At 43.9% G+C, this 22,052-nt stretch overlaps 16 protein-coding genes across 16 annotated transcripts; 5 read left to right on the top strand and 11 right to left on the bottom strand.

Annotated features, from left to right (window-relative positions):
• Positions 1–1,343: 1,343 nt before the first annotated feature.
• Positions 1,344–1,592, bottom strand: V865_007197 (uncharacterized protein; the record flags this gene model as incomplete). The annotated part of the gene is made up of 1 exon (XM_066230947.1): positions 1,344–1,592. The coding sequence occupies one exon, from the start codon at positions 1,590–1,592 to the stop codon at positions 1,344–1,346; it is 249 nt and encodes an 82-aa protein (XP_066087044.1).
• A 180-nt stretch (positions 1,593–1,772) lies between these two features.
• V865_007196 (uncharacterized protein) lies at positions 1,773–2,186 on the bottom strand (the record flags this gene model as incomplete). The annotated part of the gene is made up of 2 exons (XM_066230946.1): positions 1,773–1,974; positions 2,044–2,186. 2 exons carry the CDS (start codon positions 2,184–2,186, stop codon positions 1,773–1,775), a joined length of 345 nt encoding a protein of 114 aa, XP_066087043.1.
• Positions 2,187–2,733: 547 nt separating this feature from the next.
• V865_007195 (uncharacterized protein) lies at positions 2,734–4,216 on the top strand (the record flags this gene model as incomplete). Its single annotated transcript, XM_066230945.1, has 6 exons — positions 2,734–2,991; positions 3,068–3,087; positions 3,145–3,275; positions 3,411–3,703; positions 3,758–3,812; positions 3,882–4,216. The coding sequence occupies 6 exons, from the start codon at positions 2,734–2,736 to the stop codon at positions 4,214–4,216; spliced, it is 1,092 nt and encodes a 363-aa protein (XP_066087042.1).
• A 272-nt stretch (positions 4,217–4,488) lies between these two features.
• V865_007194 (uncharacterized protein) lies at positions 4,489–4,985 on the bottom strand (the record flags this gene model as incomplete). The annotated part of the gene is made up of 2 exons (XM_066230944.1): positions 4,489–4,777; positions 4,834–4,985. The coding sequence occupies 2 exons, from the start codon at positions 4,983–4,985 to the stop codon at positions 4,489–4,491; spliced, it is 441 nt and encodes a 146-aa protein (XP_066087041.1).
• Positions 4,986–5,609: 624 nt separating this feature from the next.
• Positions 5,610–5,966, bottom strand: V865_007193 (uncharacterized protein; the record flags this gene model as incomplete). Its single annotated transcript, XM_066230943.1, has 1 exon — positions 5,610–5,966. One exon carries the CDS (start codon positions 5,964–5,966, stop codon positions 5,610–5,612), a length of 357 nt encoding a protein of 118 aa, XP_066087040.1.
• A 1,024-nt stretch (positions 5,967–6,990) lies between these two features.
• Positions 6,991–7,840, bottom strand: V865_007192 (uncharacterized protein; the record flags this gene model as incomplete). The annotated part of the gene is made up of 2 exons (XM_066230942.1): positions 6,991–7,552; positions 7,674–7,840. 2 exons carry the CDS (start codon positions 7,838–7,840, stop codon positions 6,991–6,993), a joined length of 729 nt encoding a protein of 242 aa, XP_066087039.1.
• A 378-nt stretch (positions 7,841–8,218) lies between these two features.
• V865_007191 (uncharacterized protein) lies at positions 8,219–9,544 on the bottom strand (the record flags this gene model as incomplete). The annotated part of the gene is made up of 7 exons (XM_066230941.1): positions 8,219–8,241; positions 8,320–8,609; positions 8,705–8,934; positions 9,007–9,100; positions 9,161–9,335; positions 9,404–9,435; positions 9,528–9,544. The coding sequence occupies 7 exons, from the start codon at positions 9,542–9,544 to the stop codon at positions 8,219–8,221; spliced, it is 861 nt and encodes a 286-aa protein (XP_066087038.1).
• Positions 9,545–10,172: 628 nt separating this feature from the next.
• V865_007190 (uncharacterized protein) lies at positions 10,173–10,565 on the top strand (the record flags this gene model as incomplete). Its single annotated transcript, XM_066230940.1, has 2 exons — positions 10,173–10,435; positions 10,511–10,565. 2 exons carry the CDS (start codon positions 10,173–10,175, stop codon positions 10,563–10,565), a joined length of 318 nt encoding a protein of 105 aa, XP_066087037.1.
• Positions 10,566–10,747: 182 nt separating this feature from the next.
• Positions 10,748–11,488, bottom strand: V865_007189 (uncharacterized protein; the record flags this gene model as incomplete). Its single annotated transcript, XM_066230939.1, has 2 exons — positions 10,748–11,198; positions 11,364–11,488. The coding sequence occupies 2 exons, from the start codon at positions 11,486–11,488 to the stop codon at positions 10,748–10,750; spliced, it is 576 nt and encodes a 191-aa protein (XP_066087036.1).
• A 72-nt stretch (positions 11,489–11,560) lies between these two features.
• On the top strand, positions 11,561–11,914 carry V865_007188 (uncharacterized protein; the record flags this gene model as incomplete). Its single annotated transcript, XM_066230938.1, has 2 exons — positions 11,561–11,772; positions 11,845–11,914. 2 exons carry the CDS (start codon positions 11,561–11,563, stop codon positions 11,912–11,914), a joined length of 282 nt encoding a protein of 93 aa, XP_066087035.1.
• Positions 11,915–12,032: 118 nt separating this feature from the next.
• On the bottom strand, positions 12,033–12,889 carry V865_007187 (uncharacterized protein; the record flags this gene model as incomplete). Its single annotated transcript, XM_066230937.1, has 3 exons — positions 12,033–12,242; positions 12,330–12,678; positions 12,756–12,889. The coding sequence occupies 3 exons, from the start codon at positions 12,887–12,889 to the stop codon at positions 12,033–12,035; spliced, it is 693 nt and encodes a 230-aa protein (XP_066087034.1).
• A 323-nt stretch (positions 12,890–13,212) lies between these two features.
• On the top strand, positions 13,213–13,640 carry V865_007186 (uncharacterized protein; the record flags this gene model as incomplete). Its single annotated transcript, XM_066230936.1, has 2 exons — positions 13,213–13,478; positions 13,577–13,640. 2 exons carry the CDS (start codon positions 13,213–13,215, stop codon positions 13,638–13,640), a joined length of 330 nt encoding a protein of 109 aa, XP_066087033.1.
• Positions 13,641–13,947: 307 nt separating this feature from the next.
• V865_007185 (uncharacterized protein) lies at positions 13,948–14,346 on the top strand (the record flags this gene model as incomplete). The annotated part of the gene is made up of 3 exons (XM_066230935.1): positions 13,948–13,954; positions 14,021–14,231; positions 14,295–14,346. 3 exons carry the CDS (start codon positions 13,948–13,950, stop codon positions 14,344–14,346), a joined length of 270 nt encoding a protein of 89 aa, XP_066087032.1.
• Positions 14,347–14,511: 165 nt separating this feature from the next.
• On the bottom strand, positions 14,512–15,348 carry V865_007184 (uncharacterized protein; the record flags this gene model as incomplete). The annotated part of the gene is made up of 2 exons (XM_066230934.1): positions 14,512–15,091; positions 15,182–15,348. 2 exons carry the CDS (start codon positions 15,346–15,348, stop codon positions 14,512–14,514), a joined length of 747 nt encoding a protein of 248 aa, XP_066087031.1.
• A 683-nt stretch (positions 15,349–16,031) lies between these two features.
• V865_007183 (uncharacterized protein) lies at positions 16,032–16,950 on the bottom strand (the record flags this gene model as incomplete). Its single annotated transcript, XM_066230933.1, has 2 exons — positions 16,032–16,716; positions 16,772–16,950. 2 exons carry the CDS (start codon positions 16,948–16,950, stop codon positions 16,032–16,034), a joined length of 864 nt encoding a protein of 287 aa, XP_066087030.1.
• Positions 16,951–17,935: 985 nt separating this feature from the next.
• V865_007182 (uncharacterized protein) lies at positions 17,936–18,865 on the bottom strand (the record flags this gene model as incomplete). The annotated part of the gene is made up of 2 exons (XM_066230932.1): positions 17,936–18,335; positions 18,828–18,865. 2 exons carry the CDS (start codon positions 18,863–18,865, stop codon positions 17,936–17,938), a joined length of 438 nt encoding a protein of 145 aa, XP_066087029.1.
• Between the last annotated feature and the right edge of the window lie 3,187 nt (positions 18,866–22,052).

The following is a 22,052-nucleotide window of genomic DNA, read 5'->3' as shown; positions in this document are numbered from 1 at the left end:
TAGGATTTAGATGCCCTAAGATACCACCGGATTGCCATGTAAGTCATCATAGTACCGGAACCATACTTTCTCCACCCCTGGGTCATCGCACAGAAGGCACGCTTCATGTTAGCGCGAAAAAAGATCGCCGAGATAAGTAACGGAGCGCTAAGTGCACCCCATTTGAGGCAAGACCACCATGCCCTCCAAATCCTTTCCTCTACCAAGATCTTGCTCAATCTTGAATCCATAATCTTCTGCGCAGTACCTGTCTCTAAGTTTTCGATCAAAGCCCGGTAAATCAGAATCGAAACTCAGAGAGTGGTCTTTGGGATCACCGAGGGTATTTTCCAATACGTATGTTCTCCACTCGGGCGATAAACTTTCGATTCTTCTCCAGAAAGAGGTTTTGTCGCCTTGATCACCCAGTAAGAATTGATTCCAAGTTAGATACCCCAGAGCAATCTCGCACAGCTCTTGCTCATTTGCATGGGAAGCCACTTGCAGGAGTTCCCATGGCTTTTTCTTGCCGAGCGTGAGAAGGTGTTCTCGGCTTTTCGATGTTTTGGCTGCCGTGATATCGTATTTTTTTGCATAAGAGGAAGAGCGCCATTGTTTCTCTCAGATTGGTATTGGGTGTATGCGGTTGAGACACTTTCAATATATTGACGAAATGCTCGAGAACCCATCTATCGGCTTCTTCGATAGGAACTGATTGAGTTGGGTGGAGCGACTCAGTATGGTCGTGCGGCGGACTAGGAAGTTCAAGCATATCCTTGAACACGGAGCTATTCAGATCAAACTCAAGTCAGACAGATCATGGTAGAACGGATCAAGACCATGATATTTCAACATAAGAAGTCCTTACCTTGATTCAGCTAAAGTCTCGTGGTTTACCGAGAAGGAATTCCCGTCGACCGAGACAAGGTTTACTAACGGTCCGTTCTCAGCGCGGTGGAATGGGTGCATTTCGACATGTTCGGAAGGGGCCATGGCGTAGTAGTTGTACACCGAGGATGATGTCGATATCTTCTTGATATGAAGGGCGTGTCAGTCAGTGTCAAATGCTCAGATTATTAGGGGATGACTTTCGCATTAGACAGGTCGTATCAGCGTCGTGTGAGCATAAGGCGCCGAAACCGCGTGTCCGACTTGTCTGTGTATTAGTGTGTTTGTGCACACTGTATATACATAATATATCTATGCGTCAGAATACAAGGTTGGGTTGGAAACTTCATACATAGATAAGTACGTATGTGAAACAGCGAACTACTAAGCATGTGAAGCGTCGTCATTAGGATGTACATAGCGATGAGTCTTACGGCAATCTCTTGACTATCTCTAGACTCACCATATATCCAGAATCAGAAGGGACTCTCATGATCCGGATCGAACTCCTCTGCTAAGCACTCCCAAGCTTCTGTAACTTCCGACATGTATTTTCGAGACTCGATGTCGAATGTTGGATTACTGAACGCTCTTCGCCATATATCAGCCTGCCAATGATCCGGGACAGACCTCATATTCCCTATAAAATTCAAAGCATCGTCTCCTTCTGGAACAGGAATAAGTCCAAGGGGATCAACGTCCCAGCTGAAAAACCTCACCGTCATCTTCGCCAATGCTTTCCGCGCCAGATATTTATCGTTCTTTCCTCCAGCAAATACGAGCAAGTCCCACTGTTTGTCCTGTTCAGGTCGCCCATAAGCACCTGCGATCACCACCACTTCTCCCAGACGATCTTTGACCAGCTGTTTGAAATGATGATCAACATCGAACTGATCATTAAGCTCCTAGAGTAACTTGGAATTCTCGTAGGTACTGGGTGGAGGAGCGGGATCGGTTTGATCCGCGAGGTCGAGGAAGTGACTGATGACTTCTGAGGTGTAGTCAATATTTATGGGTGTTGAAGAGTCGTTGAGTCTCCGTTTGGAAGAGACAAGGGTTTCTGAGGTAACCGGCGAAGCGATTTCCAGCATATTCGCGAAGACTTGGCTGGAGAACGGTTTGATTAGCCGATCAACAGATGTATACGAGAAGATGTAGACAACGTAGAGCACTCACCTCGCTTTGGCCAATCGCCAGGAATCATCTCTCAATATTACGCCGTCATTAGATTTGATCTCTATATCGCCGTATCCATGATATCTATGGACCTTGACTGTTGATTCTGCCGTTGCTGATGTCGTTGAGATTGAATTGGACATTCTGCTCCTTGAAAGTGAGACTCCGTACGGTAAAGGTATCGGATGTCAGAAGCATCGAGGAGTTTCACATCCTGAACAGGTGAGTTTATCGCCCATGCTTATTGTACGGTAACACCAACAGCGTGCTAGCGCCTTTTGATCATTCAAGTAGAATGATCGTGTTTCACTTCGCCTTTTGTGTTTTGACCTCTTTTGTTGTCTAGACGGACATCTCCGACAGCCCTCGATGGTCTGCACGGAGAGCTCCTAGTGACACCCACTTGAGGGAGCCAGACATGTTGTTGCAACTCTCTCGTCTTTTCTTCCGTCCCACAATCCTGTTTGGCAAGACCTAACAGTCAATTCCATTGCGAATACCACCGACATGCTCCAGAATGGGTTTGCCATTCGCCGGCTATACGTGATTGCTTTACGTCACTTCGTCAACCTGGAATATACCAATGACGTTGTTCTCCATGAGACATCGTAGACGTCGATGTAGCATCATATCTCCTTTCGAATCTTTCACTTTACACGGTCACAACAAGTGATAAGAAAGCACTTAGCCATGAGCGACACCTATACTCAAGATGATCAGCGTCTCAAACCAGTCCCACTCGATCTATACTCATGGACACCCCTTCCCACCTCCAATTCAAAGGAAGATACAGTGAAAATCTGTATCATACCCACCTCAACGTTGACTGTGCCAGTCAAAGAGTTTTCGGCGTTTGCAAAAGGAGATGAGAGAGAGGACTCGCCGTGTTGGAGTTTCCTGATTGAAAAGGGGGATGAAGCTATTCTTTGGGATATGGGTTTAAGGGAGGTGAGTGTAATCCACTAACTTGTGATGTGATGTACAAGCTATTCCGTGGTAGCTGATCATTCTGCTTAACGTCCAGGATCCTCAAAATGCCCCAAAGTAAGTGAACCATCTGTATACAAGCTCGACGACAGCCTGATAATCCAAGCCCTGTAGACCGATAGTGGATGGTCCCTTGAAAGAATTCATACCTCATCCAGGCCCGGGTCCCGTATCTCCACTGAAAGAACATGGATTCGATTTCGGAAAGCTGAAGCTAGTGGTATTCAGTCATCAGCATTTTGATCGTGAGTGAATGAGCATCTTCAGAACGTATTAGTCCTGCGTGTTTGTGCTGATGATGGTATGGTATAAAGATTAGTAGGTTTCATACCTATATAATGGTGTACAGCATAATGACAGTATCCGCAGTGGTGATCTAGATACACTACCTTCGCCCGCACCATCCATCTTGCTCGGTCCTGGATCTTTAGAATCGATGCGGCCTGGGTTTCCAAAAGATGTCAATTCCGCTTGGCCTGCGTCTTGGCTTAAAAAATACCATTTCGTAGAATTACCAGATAAAGATACGACTGGATTATGGACTAGCGAAGTAGGTAGTCAACCTCCTACTTCAACATCTGGGATTCAGAGGAAGTGGAACAAAGTTGGATGTTTCGATAGAGGAGTAGACTGGTTCGGTGATGGTAGTTTGTGGTTCCTCGATGCACCTGGTGTGAGTGCTCTTTGACTCTCATCTGGAGTGTTGGAAGCTGAATGAATGAGTTAGCACTGTCCCGGTCATATAATGGCTCTGTGTAGAGTTACTGCCCAGCCTGATACTTGTAAGCAATCTTTCGTAAATATGCGGCTATTGGTACGTTGTTGATCAATTCTGAATAACATGTGGATAGATATACTATTAGGCGGAGACGCATCTCACCATCAAGGCCTGTATCTACCTGTGCCAACCGAGCAGGAAGATTTGCGATCACCCATACCAGTCATAGACGGCAATCCACAACTCGCGTTGAATCCAGAGCTAGCGACGTATACGATTGGCCAATTGACGAGAATGAGCAAGGAGGATAACATCATGGCCATTCTGGCTCATGAGGGGCAGGTAGACGGGGTAGTCGATAAGTATCCTGGTGACTTAAGTTTGTGGCAGGAAAAAGGGTGGAAAGCTAAAAAGGAGGAAGACGTGAAGAGACAAGCAGATGCTAGAAAGAACACGACACGCGGCTGAAGCGTCTCGGTGATGTTACATGACCGTCACATCTTCCGAAGAGATCTGTCTGATGTCGCGGACTTGAACGAACATATACATGGGATATAATATATATACCCCTTCAATACTTTATGTATCACTCACACACAACTGACAGCTTGAACGATCTACAGACGAAAGATGAACTTTTCGTATCATGTTGACACGGATAGCTGCCACACAGAAAGTTAGCTCAACGGTGCTTTCGAACAGTACTGCTGTATTGCGATGGCCCGGACTTACTAGGAGATCTACTCTGAAGGCTTGAATTTGGTAGCCAACGAAGACCAGTCAGTCACCATATCTTTGATATTCCCAGTGATGTCGAACTTATCGCAGAATTCCTGGAGTCGAAGAGAGCAGACGAAATCGCTTGTCAGGGGACTTGGCTTGGGAACGTTGATCATGTCGAGGAAGATTTCGAGGATTTTCGATTTACACTCAACGTCGATAACGTCAGCGTCAGGAGGTGATTTTCGTTTGGTTCCGGTCGTAGAAGACTTTTGTTGACCAATGTCCATCATGTCCTTGAAGACGGAGCTGCACATCAAGGTCTGAGCAAATATAGAACAAACACTGGTGATAGAATGACATACTTCACGGCTCCAAGACGCTCAGAAAATACCTTGAAGATGATCTTGTCGGTAAAACGAAGTTGGAGATCCCCGAAGCGGTGAAACCAGTGGATTTGATCTTCATCTTCCGATCTTGTATGTTTGGAGGATCCGGATGGGGTTGTAGTCGACATGATGACTTATAAAAGGTGAAATATCGAAGATTTGGGAATGACGAATCAAAGATAAGAAGAAGGAAGAAGGAAGAAGGAAAGTGATGGAAATGACTGATACGGTGTGAGGTGATGGTTGGGCAAGACAAAGGTCCTCTGGGCCTCAGGTCGGTGGTCGAAGCGTTGATGGTGCATGTGGTGCATGACATCACACCAAAGAGATGCATTTTGCTATCTACTACTGCATCCTGGCTCCTGTGTGTACTCACCAATGAAATACATAGAGATTTGTGAAATGGGTATCACTTCATCATATAACACCAGAACCACGTAGATGAATTGAAACTCAAAGAAAGATCTGGTTCGTCTGGGAATCACAACAGTATACAAAGACTAAAGATCCCATTCTGTATTGAGAATTGACCGTGAGGGATAATGATACCAGAAACCCTGCAAACAATGCTTCTTTCCATCAGCTATTATCTGTTTTATATCCGAATGAATCTTCGCTTACCTATCTCTATATGGCCTTAGAATCAAATGCATCCGCAACTATTTTCCAGTCCATTCCAAATCTTGAATATCTTCCGGACCACCATAACTCTTTCCTTTGCAATCATATTCATGAAGTAACTCATTACCTGGTCATTGGATAGTAGGTCGCCAAATCGTGAGCTGCCACAAGGAAGGTAACTTGGTCATCACGTCCCAGAAAAGGAAGTCATCCCATTGCGCAGGATCCAACTTATTGGGTAATCTTGGATGAAGGAAAATTTGAATATTCATTTGACTCAACGCTAATCTTGCTATACCTACATCTTTCCTCTCCCCGGCCCAAGTTAATGAAGCACATTGGGCTCCCTCTTTACCTGCTTTCTCAATCAGCTTATCTTTGATAGATTTCTTGATTTTACAATTGATTTTGCACTTCACGCAGAGTTCGAGTAGTGACAGCACATTGGTGAAGTCCAAGTTTGGTGCTTGATAATTCCTTGAAGGCATCATTTGTAGAAAGCCTTCGATGGTTTGGGAGGATGAAGGGATTTCTACAATGTGATAGGGATTTCCTCGATTGGTCCTGGCAATGTCAATCATACTTGCGAAGACGGTTTTGAGCAGAGTGCGTATAAGCATTCATCATATATATTCATATGGATAGGTGGGTATCCCAACTTAACCGACTTCTGCCAATGGTGCAGCGTAGACCCGAAAGATCGTTCCTCCCTCCGATTGAAGTCCGATATCATCATGGCGGCAGTAACGATGAGGCGTATCTGGCATGATGTCGGTCTTATAAAGGTATAACGTTGAAATATAAAAGATGAAAGATGGATTACGAAAAAGATCGATTATATATAGTGTTACCTGATCATAGAAAATCAATGGACAGAGAGAAGGAAGAGAAGGAAGAGGAATATAGATAGTCAAAACGCGGGGATTGTACAAGTGGGAGATCCACAGATCCATCAAGCATCAAGTGGGGGTCCTTTGAACGCCACTGATTGGTGATCCGAGCTTGTCCTGGATACACTAGTATCTGAATACACGTACAAAGGCAAATCTTTCCTTCACCATAAAGGCAGCTCAGCCCAGAATGAGTGAGCGAAATCATTGACCTCAACCAGTCTCTGAAATAAGGAGGTAGGATTATGGAACAAAAAGATCATCAGGCGCGAGAATGCGAGTCTTTGATGTCGCCTCATGGAAGCTGGAACGAGATTCAGGATGAAGTGGAGTAGCTCAGGATTTACGTATATTTAATGGATACACATTTCACTCGCAAATCGTCTAAGATGTAAGGTATGTAGAGGAATTGGTGTATGCTGACAGATCATGTGAGATAAGTACAGTAGATGGCAAAACGGATCACTAGTGTGTCACGAGGAAATTGTAAAATTGAAGAAATGGTTACATATAAAGCGATTTTGAAAGCAGTCATCGAATGTTATATCATGAATTTAACCAGTATCAGCAGACCATTCAGGGAGGTATCAAGAACTTACCTACCGGAAGTTACACAGTCAGATTACTCAGCAGGATCAAACTGATCTGCCACTTTCTCCCAATCAGTTGTCATTCTAACATCGTTCATCATCGTACCGTCGGCTTGCTCATCGGGTACAAGAAACGTCGATCGGATTAATTGTCGTTGCCATCTTTTTGGTAATTCATCGAACGCACGCCAGAATCCCAATCGCACGAATTCCTTCTTTTTGGTATCAAAGATTATGGGATGGAGAAACGTCTCCTTGGTCATGATTCGTAAAGCTGATTTTGCCAATTGCCACTCTAGAGGTGCTCTTATAACTTCATTCGTGAATAGTAATAATGACCATTGTCGATTGTCGATTCTCGCTGCTTTGACCATACTTTCTCGAAGCAACTCATTGATCTCTTCATTATCAAGTTCATTATCTTGACAGAACGTGGCCAATTCGAATAAGACTGGTAACTCAGCTGTAGGTTCTGAAGGTTTAGATACGTTGATAAGATCGAGGAAGAGACTGATAGTTTCCGATGACCATCCATCCATTTCAATTTGCATGCCATTCGAAAGAGCTTTACCGACTTCGTATCCCATATGCCAACTGCCAAGTATCGTATTTTTCAGCGACTCGTCGTGCGAAGCATGACTGCGATGATGCGATTTTGTGTAGGATTCAAAAGGAGAAGAAGAGGGAGGAAGAAGCTATCATGCGAAAGACCTACCTGACATCCGAAAGTCGCCTGGAGTCCGCCATGAGAATCATATTATCTTTGGAAATCAATTGGATATCGCCGTAACGATGGAAGGGATGAACGTTCTTCTCGTCCGATTTTGGACTCGAGATTGATTCAGGTGTACTTTTCTTTACGGGTGGACCGGTGCCAATCATATTGTTCAGGTGATCCTTGAAAGATGACGGTGAATAGACTGTGGAAGTAAAGATCAGTCCTCGAGGATGAGTAGAAAAGACTGGAGGAAGAATAAGAAGGAAGAAGGAAGAGTGAAAAAAAGAAAAAGGTAAGATAAATATAGTCCATTGTAGTTAGTAGTGGGGAGGAACAGGTCTGTGCGGCTGTGGTGTTGCAATAGCGAATCACAAAAGTAATACTTATCTAACAATAATGGCATAGCAGAATGGATGATGTCACTCTTTCGGTGCCGATTTACTAACCCATATAGGTACAGTAAGCATGGGTATCGATATGCATATACATGAGTGTGCAGTCAATCAACCGCTTTTTAAAACGTCGACGAGATTATAACCCATTTATGCTCGATCTCCTCGTGGTTCTGCAAAGACACGAGTATTAGCATTATTCCTCCCGTAACATGGCATACTAGGTTAAGTCAGGTGAACTATGTACTCACGCGACCAAGCGACATTCAAAATCAACGAATCATAACCTCTTCCATTCATCTTCTTGATAGCTTCCTCTGCAGACGCCTTGCTTTCGAAACTGACAAACGCCAAACCTTTACTTTGTCTAGTCTCCCTATCCCTGACAACCGATACTCTAGCAATATGACCGAATTTGGCGAATAACTCTCTGACATCATCTTCCTCTGCATCGACGGATAACGAGGTGATTCGTAATGTTGGTAAGTCGTCTCGAGATCTGAACATGGATTCTCCTGCACCACCACCTGCGCGTTGACCGCTGCGGAAAAAGGTATATCAGTATCAACTCCGGTAATTGGATGCCTCCCTGATGTTTCAGAGGAGTGAGGTATGGGATGTTGAACAACGACTCACGGAGGTACGTATTTACCACCGACACCACCAGCACCTTTAGGAGCCAAACCACCTGCTCCGCCAGCATCTTCCTCTTCGTCTAGACCTTCCGTGTTCATATTATCGATAACAGCCAATTGTTCCTTGTATGGACACTTGGCAGTGAAATGTCCACCTTGACAAAGTCTACAGACAACTGCTTTACCAGCGGTTGGTTTAGAAGTTACTGGATCAGCTTGTTCGGGTTCAGCCTAATCGAGTGAGCGTACCGCGTCTATCAGCTATATTCACAATGTAGCGATTTCAGCTGATGCAGAACTTACCTTGCTGACTGGTGCGATTCTGAAGTGCAAGTTCTCTCCAATGATGGTTGTCTTCCTATCGGGTCCAGATGGTTTTCCTTTATCTAAACCGAATCTACGTTGTATATGAGCCATAAGCGTTCTGCAATTAGCAGATTGGAGGAAGGTAGCTCACTTGGCCCATCCTTTCCTCTCAGCTACGGAATGCGATACCACCTGAGTCTGCACTCTCCTCCTTATACGTCTAGTCACTTTCACTTTCCTATCTTGTTCGTCTAATTTCCAGCTAATGATAGTCGTGATACCGGTGTTGGGATCGGTAGTCTCGGTAGGTTGAGGGAGCTCATCGGCTAAGTGAGCACTCAGTCAGCTTCACAAATATCACGAGCTACGTAAGACAGCTGAGCTGGGGACTCACCTTCGATGTCATCTTCCGCCCAATTGGTATTTCTGACATGGAGCAACAAATGATTAGTTGAATCATTCTCAAAATTCTCCCATGACGTGAATTATCCGTTGATTTTCAGGTATATGATACTCACGGTTTAACTGCCGCCATTTTGAGTTGATCTGTTGGGTGTTGTGACGGAAATGTTATGATTGATAATCGATGAATGTATGATATCTTGATTGCTTATTGTCTTTGGATGCAGTCAGTCAGTCACTCGACATTTCTTTGAAAATCACGGTTGGAGAAGGGTTGAGTGGCAAAACGTGGTATATGCTACCATGGATCAAATGCCCGCGGGAATATGGTAATGTGGCATCGAGCTTCAATTCAGTGTCCTTTTACAGTCAGCAAATGTTTTGACTACAAGTGAAATTGCGTTAATCTTATCGCTGTCATGTAACTCACATGTACATACTCTATCAACATTCTACATCATGTGCCTACTCAGCCATCAGCATGCATACTTGAGGCATGCTCAAATTCCTCGAGAAGATTTGGGAAATGACGAAATTTATTGATATCACAAGAGGGAGAAAGAGGGAGAGAAGAGAAAGTGTTGAAAGCTGACGTGAGATTGATACACACTCTAATGACCAAGATGAAACATGACATGATCGGCTACACAAATTAAACATATTGGAAAGGAATCCATGGAAGCAGACATCTTTTTCATCCTCTTTTCAATTTCGTCATTCTCACCTGCATAATACTAATCCGTCAACGAACTTCATCCAATATGCCTAAAACACCCAGATCACCCACATCCTCATCTTACGCTCCATACCACCAACCCTCCTCACCCTTGGAGGACATCAAACCCAACTCCAATGCGGCAAAATCACCCAAAAAATCGAGAACATCTTCCGGACGACAACCTTGGACCAACCACGAACTTTTACAACTCTTCGAACACGTCATGAAGAACGGAGCGGGAGGAAAGAAAGTTTGGGAGAGTGCTGTAGAGGGTAGGACGGCTAATCAAGCATATCTTGCTTGGCAGTGAGTCCTGATCATTGTATGACATGTGAGTGGTGAGGGCGGAAGAAGCTGACGTGATATCATGTCATGGGTTAGACAAACTCTTGCACCGTTTCTTCGATCTGCTATCGAGACTAGAAGAGGAAGATGAGTATTATGAAGGAGAGGAAGAGATGCTTGAAGATAGGTTGGAGGAAAATAAGGATGCATTTGATGATGATACATCGCATGTTTCTCTACAAGACGTTTCATTTTCTGAAAAAAGAACTTGATTCATATACTATATACAACTTCTCACCTTCCTCCTATCTATCTTACGGTCTCTTGAAATGCCTATTCATACGCAGAAGGGTCGAAGTTTCTCGCTAGGTCAGGCCATGCACAATGGGAGATTATCGTTACTTGATTGTCGCAATCAATCTGAGGGAATAGCATTCCTTGTTCATGACAAGTATGTAAGATGGCCAATTGATAAGAGGGTCGTAATTGTTTGATGAATTTCTGGAAATCGTTAGAGCGCACATGGTTTGGGTATGTGCCATTCTCCGATTCCTTCAGTTGACTGATCGTGTATTCATTCACCTTTCCAAGAGCGTCTTTAGCCATCTTGATGTCGTTCACCGAAGAAGCAATCTCGAGAAGGTCAAAAGGTTTCGACTTATACGATGCGATGACCGCTTGATGGACGGAGGAATAGATGGAATCGCTCATGAGGAAGTTGCACAAGTTCAGCAGCGATTTTGCTTTTTCCTTTTCCAGAGGTGGAATGTCGACGGTGGAAGTGCTGATAGCATCGAGGAAGGTGAGGACCACCTCTGAGGAGAAATCCAATGGTATAGCTTCAGAGCGGTCGACAGATCGGATATCCAAGATGTCTTTGAAAAAAGTGCGGGACAAGGCCATGATATCAGAAGAGTCGAGTCACCCAGTTCAGCTGGATATGACTCACCTGACTCTGGTGAGTTTATGTCTACTAGCTCTGAAATTGATATTATCGCTAGAGCGAATGATGACTTCATCCCTCGGATCGTTGTAGAACGGATGGTATTCGATTGGAGTGTCTTCGTTCCCCATGTTGGACGATGTTGCTTGTTGCAAAGTTCATATGGGGTGAGGAAGAGAATGAGTGAGAATGATCAACTGCCAATGAATACTTCTAAACACTCACCCATACCCAAATGCGAGATCGAGGAGAAATCTGATTTTTCAGCTTCACTATCATCCAACCTCTCGGCCAAAAAACCCTGGACGTCAGACGAGCTTATGCAACTCTACGATCATGTCAAGAAGAATGGAAGTAAGAATTGGGAAGGTGCTGTACAAGGTAGAACGAGTAATCAATGTTACAAAGTATGGAAGTGAGTGGCTACGTTACTTGTAACAGGAAAATAAAGTCCTTGAGCTGACGTGAAACCGTTTATACTGTATAGCCAAACTCTCGATCCGTACTTGAACAGTGCTATTGTATCAAAAGGTAAATCAGGTAGGGGGGGATTGTAGATTATCGAAACAAGAGTTGATAGTGAAGATAATGAATGCATATCGTACAATGGTCTCTTTGTATGGATAAACAAGATATCTCTTTCTCTCACAATGACTTTCTGTTCATATAAAATATCTATTCATTCGAATTCGGCTCGGCTGGGTTGAATCGATCTCCCATCGTTGTCCAATCCTTCTGAATGAAGATAGTCTGTTCTTCAGTCCCTGGACAGGCGACGGCTCTTGACGATCGACCATTCCTCACTATCGACATTCTGGAGGTACCGACTCGATCGCTTTGGATGAGAGTATGGAACAAGGCAATTTGCCAAGAAGGTCGTAATCTCTTTGACCACATTAGGAGGTTACCTCGTTCGTCTTTCGGATCTATTCATGTATGGACTCTATGTTGTCCACAAAGAACTTCCGATACCGCAGAGGGAGTAAGGAGACTGAATGTCATTTGAGCGAGTTGAACATCGTTAAAGTCCGAAGCGAAATCGAAAAGATCCCAAGGTTCATCCACTTCTTTATAGCCTGCTGATCTGACTAGCATCTTTCGTACGGTATTTGAAGCTTTGGTCGATATGGTGAATGAACATAACTCGTAGACTTGTTTAAGTAGGTAATAGTCGGCTTCGAGCTGATGTGATCCGGAAATACTGATGATATCGAGATAAGCAGTGATCACTTTAGCCGAAAATTCAAGATCGATAGGATGGTCATCGTTGTTGGTGAAAGTGGATGAATCACAAACGTCGAACATGTCGGAGAAGAAGGTACTGAATGGTTTATTTTGTGTGGATATAAGTCCAGTCAGCTTGAAATCCTATCAGTCTTATAAGTTTGAGCGACATACCTCGCTCTAACGAGACGTCCTCGATTAGTCTTGAATAGTATGTTATCGTTCGAACGGATCGCCACAGTATCTTCCGGATGGTTGTAGAAGACGTGGTAGGTGATGCTCGTAGATATACGTTTCTGAGATATCATACTTGCTTATAGATTAGTAAAGAGTGTTGATCTGAACGAAGAAAAGAGAAAAGAAAGTCATGGTTATCTCTTTACATCACGACACAGCCGGTCAGTGGAAATGCACCAACCTTACGGGTGCATATAGCTGGGTGGTAGTCATGGTAACATATGTTATTATCTTATGTGTACGTTTGTCTGAGCTGATGATATCTCACAGGGCACAATTCCGAGTAGATCAGCAAGCAACTCATGATCTCGTGATCAAATTTGTGTTTCTTTCCCCTCCTCTTCATATCCCAGCAATACCGTACAAAAGCTTTGGAACTATTCTTATTCACAATATGCCTCGAATCATACACACTGCTCAACACTCCAAACCATACAATCGACCCAGAACTCCTGCAACGGAAGCCAAACCAATTGTCAATACCGAATCACCCAAGAAAGAAAAAGTGAAAAGAGACGTATCAACCTCCCGAAAATGGACCTATGAAGAACTGATCCAACTATTCGAATACGTCTCAAGACACGGTACAGCGATGGGTAAGAACGGATGGGAGAATGCTGTTGAGGGAAGAACAGCTAATCAAAGTTATCAAACTTGGTTGTGAGTCCTTTCCACAATGAACAATGAAAGGACCACTTGAAGATCGAGGTGGAAGTGGGCTGATGTGAGGTGAAATCTTTCGGGGTGGTGCGATGTAGACAAAGTTTGAGTCCTTTTATCAAGAAATCTATTGCTGGTAAGGATGGATCGACCAGGAAATAGGATTTCCGACAGAGATTGGATACATGCACAGATAGAGGATGGATAAGAGATGAAAAGTAGTGATTATACATCGTTCATATACCAACTTGACTCGCCATGTAAAGCAGTAAATACCAATTTCGATTGTTGCTATTTGAGCTGACGAGATCACCTTGGATTGTCATGTCGATTTGATACTAACTTGATTCGATGCAATCCGTACTATAATTGAATCCATACCTTTTATTCATTTCCTGTTGTTCTTTCTTTCCTTCTTCTGCATAGCTGAAATACATAGCTCTATACATTTATCTCACAACAAACCACAATGCCTCGTCGAATCATCAACGCCATCTCTCCCTCATCGAAACCATACTAGAGACCCACCACTCCCGAGCAAGATATTAAGCCCAAAACTGAACCGACAATTCCCGAAACTGAAAATTCACCATCAAAGAATAAAACCAAAAGAAGCCGAGCAGCTACACCGAGTAAGAAATGGACTTCGGAGGAATTACTCACGCTGTTCAATCATGTTCTCAGGAATGGTCAGAAGGATTGGGATAGAGCTGTTGAGGGTAGAACTGCAAATCAATGTTGTCAGACTTGGACGTGAGTTGATCTCATTCAATGTACAGAGGGAGGTGAGCTGACGTGAGATTCTGTGGACAATAGAAAAACTCTTCTTCCATATATCAGACAATCCATCGAAAGTAAAGGTGTATAGGTTAAACGATAAATACGTGCATCTACTAAGGAACGATTCCTTATGAGGTTGAATTAATTACAGCACTACTGTAGATTACACGAATTCCCATTTTACCTCTTCTTTGAAGATTTTTCACTGCCGATCATACACATTCGTACTCTCCATTTTTAGATGATATCCATTTCACCCTTTGGAAAATTTAGCAGGGTCAAGCTTGTCTGCAAAGCTACTCCAGTTATCGTTGAAGAGTAAGCCAGGTCTCAAGTTGATATATCGCTCTTCACGCATTTTACCAGTAGACATAGCTGCGTCAAGGATGGCGAGATGATATGGTGGAGTGAGGCCACAGAGATACTGCTTGACCATAGCCAGATCATGACTTGTAAGAGTGGTGGATGAGGTGTTTACGAACTGCGCTCGGAATTGGCCTGTACTGATCTGTCGTAAAGCGTGTTTGGCCATTTCGACATCGTCTCTTTCCGAAGCAATAACGAGAAGTTCGAAAGGTTGATCTTTTGCAGCTTCCATTAGAGTCAATCTTGCTTTATCGACGAGTCCATCACAAATGGCGAATTCGATGAATTTGAGAAGAGATCTAGCTCTGTCGATGGAAACAGCTGGGATATAAGGGTCGCATACGCTGGTCAGATCGAGGAACAGGGAGAGCGTAGAAGAAGGATAGTCGAGATGAATAGGTTCGTCATCATCGGTAAAGTTTTCTCCCTTGGGACGAGCGGTGCCGAGTAAACCTTCGAAGAATTGACTACATGATGATCATGTAATTCATATGTCAGCTACGATACAAGCTTAACAAGTTCATCAGACGGCACAACCATTCCGACACTATGCTCACCTAGTTCTAGCCAAGTGAAATCTAGAAGCTCGAAATTTGACGTAGTCGTTGGAGATGATGACGATATCATCATTTGGGTCATTGTGAACAGGGTGAAATTTACAATCGATATCGACAGCGATTCCGTCAGAACTGGCGGCAGATGAGATGACGGACATGTCGGACATGTTGATTTGCTGGTTGATGTGATCCGAGGTGATTAATTATGTATGGGTGGAGGATCTATTGAAAGATAAAGAGAAAGATGACAAAGATAAAATGAACGAATGACATGATAAGAAGATGGCAGAATTGTAGGTCATGCTATCGTCAGCGCGATCAGTTGCATTCACTGTGCACGAACTTCTGTGTTGATTGATAATTCATGAATGACCTTGAATCGGACACATGGTTTAGTGGCTCGTGCGACGATGTCAACAATGCCATGACTAGTCTTCGTCATATACCTGAAAATCTCAAACACCATAGCTGGAACTGATTATCTTTTTGACACTGGGATATCTGAGAACTTGAATAAACACTAAGCTGATGACTGACAATCCATAGAGTGATAGGTACATCTTACAGTATCAAGTTGTTATATTCGACGCTACGTTCGAATTGTCTCCTCCCTTTCGGATAATCGGGATCGGATAGGGGTTGAAGTTGTATGCGATCCTCGTCCAGTCGTCCCTCAGCATAATATCTGATCCGCTGCCACAGTATACTGAATTGAGGTATCTGAGTGCCAGGATCAACTGTAAGAGAGAAGTATGGAATGCATATACATGATTTACAATACGTACGTACAATCACTTTTGCTCGTCAACCCTCTGATGATCTACGAATTCTCCTTTCTCATCTAGTATCCTCATACTTGCTCTGAATCATGCTCATCTAAGCTACTTTCATCCTCATCATCACCATCCGTATCTGAAGTATCGCTATCATCCGAAGTACTGTCCTCATTTGAGCTTTCTTCGAATCTTGTTGGGCCGAAACTCTCAGCTATACTAGTCCAGTCGTCCGCCAAATAGATGCCAGATCTAAGTGAGTCCTGCCGGGCCCCTCGGACTTCTCCAGGAAGCATCATTCTTGAGAGGATCTCTAGAGGGAAAGAAGTACGAAGACGTTTGAGGTAATCTTGCAATTTGTCGACGGACGCCGGTTTTAACAGTTGAACAGAAGTTTTCTTCCCGTACAAATTGTGAACCTGCTCTGAAGTGATTTTACCTAATGCAAATCTAGCTAGGTCGATGTCATTCCTATTTGAGGCGATTACCAGCAACTCTAATGGCTTTTTCGCTCCTACTTCCTTTAATGCTGTACGAGCTACTGGAATAAGATCATCGGACATAGTGTATTCCACGAAAGTTAAGAACACTTCCGCGTCGACAAAGTCCAGCTGGGGCGGATATTTCTGAGATACACTGATCAGGTCAAGAAAAGCTGAAATGATGGAAGACCTAAAGTCAAGGGGGATTGGTTGTTGAGAATTTGGTCCTTGATTCTCATGTACTGGTGCAGGGATATCAAGCAGGTCTTTGAAGAATTGACTGGTTGACAGGCGGGTCAGTGATCTGCCATATCTCGATATCTGAGACTACTCACCTGGTCTGTACAAGACGAGAACGACTAGCTTTGAATTCGATATTGTCATATGAAATGATGGTGATACTGTGCTCTGGATCATGATGAAACGGATGTTGTTTGAGCTTTTTGACGGACGTATTGTCAGTCGATTGATCTGTCTTCCTCTTGGAAGGTCGGGTCTGACTTTTGGTTGACATGTTGGGATGAGGATGATCGATGCTGGGTCATGTAAGGGTGACCTTGAGAGAAGATCAAGTGAAGTCACAACATGGCTTACACTGATGGGATGGATCCACAATGCACAGTGAGTTAAATTAGGGAAATTGACATGAAACAGCTCACGTATCACTTATAATGTGTTCGAGCCGTTGGCCCTGAGCTCACCAACCCCTGTCTTTGTAAGTCTGGACTGAATGCACTGTTTTATCAATGAGATAATCTCGTACATGTGTCACTGATCTAAGGTAATTCCCTCAATTTAGCTACCAAAGGGCTTGTTACGCCAGGTCATGCGTAATTTTTGTATTCAACTCATTTCTCAAACCCCCATTATCCGGCTCGGAGTCAATCGTCTCACAGTGCCAGAATCCAGCAGGTCTACTATTGTCCCTTGGACGAAAATGCGACCTTTTCCTCCCGAATTTTTCGTCTGTACTGACGTCTTCTTTGGCCTTGACTTGGTTTGTTCCATCTGGATTGAGATTCTTAGAGATCCACTACCAGCTGATGTGTGTTTGTTCGAGCTCCTTTCGTACAGGCCATCAGGCCATGATCGAAGTAAGGATCTCATCTTTAAAGAGGGGGATAAACCTTTGGACGAGGAACCGATATCCAGGAAGGAACTCCGATACTGAGGTGATGTTGTCGTTTAGAGATACCTAGGAGTAGTCGTACATTCTCCGGGCGTAGTCATCATCTTGCTCATGCCCAAAGCAATGTGGTTCATTCTCATTGGGCTCAATACAACCACAATTACAATGATTGTTCATGACCTCTTTGTTCAGATACCTCTCGTCCGACAAGCTATCTTCCCGGCGTTCTCGCTCGGGATCGAAATTATCTATGATACCCTCCCAATCCTTCTTAGTCAGTGCGATGGTATCGTTATTCTCGGTAGACCGATTTGCTATCTTGTGAAGAACGAGGGTGAGTAATTCGGTTTTCCATTAATCAGATAAGGGTTCAATCGATTTCCGCTGATGGACGATTCGTCGATATTCTGATTGAGCTTAGAGGGAATCGATAATCCAGAGCTGCACTCCATTCACGTAGAGCTGATCTTGCCATATGCCAATCGTTCTGCTTGCACGCCAGAGCTGATAGTCCATCTGAACTACCTTGAACCGATTTTGACAGATGCTCCTTGATAAGCTGTTTCAGATCGTCGCCTAAGACGTATTCAGCGAATTCAGGTTGTGTTTTACTGTCTTTGAATTCCAGCTTGAAAGTGTACGAGGTGTTTCGGGAAACGCTTGGCCAATCGAGGAAGCTGGTTATGATGATCGAATGGAAGTCGAGGGGAACGGTATCTCGTTCGTGAGATGGATGTTGAGGGATATCAAGCAGGTCTGCGAAGAATTTGCTGAAACGAGGAATCACTCTTGTTTAGCGATGGGCAGCCAAATAGTGAAAAGGTGTATGATACATATTCTTGCTCACCTTAATCTGCATAAATGACATCTACTCGCCCGATATTATACTTCATCATTCGAGACTATCGCAATGTCATGACTGGGATCACAATGATACTCGTGAAGTCCGGTTTTCTTCGCGGGTGGTCCCCCAGGAGTCTAATCTACCAAGATTGTATGTTTACCGTAACTGAGGTGAAATCAGATGAGGAAAGAAAGTGGTGGGCGTTCGCCTGTAAGTATGGTTTTTGAGTGGGATGTCAGTCCCATCACAAGCTATTCAAGTTCATTTCGATGACCGTCGATATCGGACTTCAAAGGGGTGGGCGATCAGCTCGCAACTACTCGGTCAGCTGCTACTCGATTGGCAAAGAGACTTGCAGGTCATGCGAGCTCTCAAACTGGTCGAGGTGGCGGTACAGCGTTACAGATAGCGAGCTCACAGGACAGAGGTGACAGCTTCAAGACAATCGTGTTCCATTTTGACTTCCTTTGTTCGAGATTCAAGGAGAGCTCGTTGGCTATTCTGCCAGCATGGTAGAAACGAAAAGACATTTCTGGTGGGAGCGAAACGCGACTGGCAGAACACTATAGGTGGCGATTACTTTCAGATCAAGCAGAACAAAAGAAAAGAACACAAAGTACTCCAAATTTGATTGATGGGAAGGACAAACAGATTCCGCCAAGGTACGAAGTATCGATCAGGGTCAGTTTTTCATTATCGCTTTGACCCTTGTCCCCGTCTCCAAGAGGTGAGTGATCTTTGCTTTGTTCGTGGAGCGAACTACGGATGTCAAGTCTCCTGCGTTGTCATGATGGGTGACAAAGCATCGTTTTTCGATCAGCACAGTTCGGAACGGTAGCGACGATATCGATGTGGGAATAAGGAAAAGCAAATGGCGTCGAGGTACCTCACAAATACACGGTTCAGTCCGCTTGCATAGTCCCGCTGATGGTCACCATGATGTCCGCAGCTTGCGAACATTCTCACTCCAAAATGCCATGCAAGCACACCCTATGTCTGCAGTATAATCAACCACTCACACACTAAACCCGGTCTACCTGCTCCATACTCTATCGGAAGGAACGAGTTTCCAATTGAAGCCCTACACGTCGTGGGGGGATGACATAAATGAAATTTTCAGGAAAAAACAAGAAAGCGGGATGGGTGGAATCGTAAACCCTAATCGGTTGTTTATGACACATGTTTGCAGATTTATTCTCCGAATTTCACACTTCACACAAATAGGCTTTTCCTTTTTTCATCTCGGTCGACAGCTTGTCCGAACGATCACAGATAATGCGAATGCCTATCCCGTGACTCGTTGTCCATCACCCTCAACCAATTGCACCTGTCGTCTACACCACATACTAGACTCACGGGCGTCTCATAGGATCTGATGGTGGCGTCTGACATACACAGTAACAAAGACCAGAAAAAGGACTGTCTATCTCATTGTTTCACCCCAATGGCGTCTGGTACAGCGGTATAACTGTAATTTGTTTTGTCTTTCAAGGTTGTCCATTTAGCTTGGCAGCCAAGATCAAATCGTTCCATTAGACTGTGCAGTCCAAAGGCGATGTATCAATAACGCCACGTCTATCGTTTCATGGGGAACCGGTATTTGGGTTGAACAATTACCAAGCGATACCCTTGCGAAGTATAGCTAGGCAACTTACCCAAGAGACGTAAGCGTAAGCGCGATCTTCCAACACTAAGCCCAGATGAATGTGCGATGCATCTTGCTGGTAGTTGCGTGACTTGTTTACCTACTTGCGGAAATCCCCCTTGTCTGGTCTATGGTATGTGACGTGGAATCTATTTATTTACCTGTCGAGCTAAACTAGATCAGACACTCGTGTGTCGATCATCACTTTAAGTGTATCAGGGGAGACCTCGAATCTCGAACAGCTCCAAAATTACAGTAAGTTAGTCCCTACACAGGAAATGGTGGATTGGTATGTGAAAGAAAATAGAAAAGAATACGGTACGGACGTTCCTGGAACCCCCTGTGGGTGATGGGGAGCGACCCTTTATCTCGTACTTTAACATCTCCCCATTGATAGCGACTACGCATACTGTAGCATCGCCTGTCGCAGTTTTGCATGACATCCCTTCTTTTGTCACGAGATTGGTGGTATTGCATATCGTATCACACCCTTTCTTCCCCCAAAAAAGGATTTATCGCATCCGCTATGTTCCCACTTATCAGGTCCCGATGAACAATAGAAAGCAGACGTTGTATGAACTCTTTGTACGGTAAGTGTGGCCGATGACGCCTCTTTGTACCTTGATCTGTATATGCCGAAAGGAAAGTCAGACCGGTGAGAACGAGAATGAGATCGGAACCTTCTTTTTTTGGCTGTTCTATTGTTTTCCACGGGCAGGGGTGGGTGAGGTTGACTCGATGAGTGGAATGAGATTTCAGAAAAGCTAAAAAGCCAATTGGCCAAGCTAGGGAATCTACCCCACTCCCACTCCGATAAACACACCAATGCAAGGGAATGGGAAAAGAAAGATCAGTACAGGAAATTAGTAATTCTCCGAAATCTCTCTCTTTGACGATACTCGAGTATACATCCTCCACCGTAATAAGGGTTATCAATCTGACCTACCTTCGTAAGAAACTAAAAACCAGTCTAAGTTACCTTTATGACATTAAGTCCCTATCCTAAATTTTGTAGATTGACGATAGCTGTCACGAACCAAAACATTTTTGGTTTGGGTGGCAAAGCGGAAGTGACGACAAGGAATGTGGAAAGCGACGATGATATAGCATGCTGTACGATGACTATGATCAAGCTTTCCTTTCTTTGCATTCATCAGTTGTGTATTTGACACGTCGACAGACACCCCTCACTCCCTATCCACCTTGTCCTTCCGATCGACGAGACAAAACAAGACAATAAAACAAACGCTTGGATCTGATCTGCGGGACCCGTGTGATAAGCACAAGCAAAACCTACGTACCAAGCGATAATTTATCTTGTCTCTTTTTAGAACAATAAGCTTTCAACTCGACCCTCTCCTCTCTCGTACAAGACGGACACAAGTCACATACATACACACAATTAGTCCCAAGTTCAGACAACCAGAAAATTCCAGTCAATCAGTCACGTTTACAAAATCCTTTATTCTCCTCACGTCAATCCTTGGCTCCTTAAACACAGCTTTCGTTATACCGAAGAAGGTCAGGACAAAAGACGAATTGTCACCGAGTAATCGATTTTCTTTGCACGAACCAAGAATCCAGACTGCGTGAAAAAGCAAGAGGAGGCGTTATAAGGTTATTTTGCGGTTGCTCATCATCGCTTTTATTGTTCCAAGGATAGATCAAATGGAACGAAGATAGTCGCATAGGCAAGATCATCAATCATTAACTGTACAATTGTGTTACATTTACGGCCAAGGGTGTGTGTGAAGTTGGTAAGTGCTTTCACATATTGCTTCATATCCTTTTTGTTCTCTTCGAGATTTATCACGAATCATTATACATCATCACACATAAGGACAAAAGAAGTTGTTTTGAGGAAAGCTTTAATTTCAATTATCCAAACCATTCCATCTGATCCTTTCTCGATTCAATCCCCTATCCTTTCTTCGTCACACGATTTAATCTCTTTCGAAGGAACAAACAGACAAAACCCCTACTCAAACCTCCTTTAGA

This window comes from Kwoniella europaea, chromosome 2 (assembly GCF_036810445.1).
Source record: "Kwoniella europaea PYCC6329 chromosome 2, complete sequence".
NCBI classification, from domain to species: Eukaryota; Fungi; Basidiomycota; class Tremellomycetes; order Tremellales; family Cryptococcaceae; genus Kwoniella; species Kwoniella europaea.
This window is presented reverse-complemented; position numbering and strand designations above follow the sequence as displayed.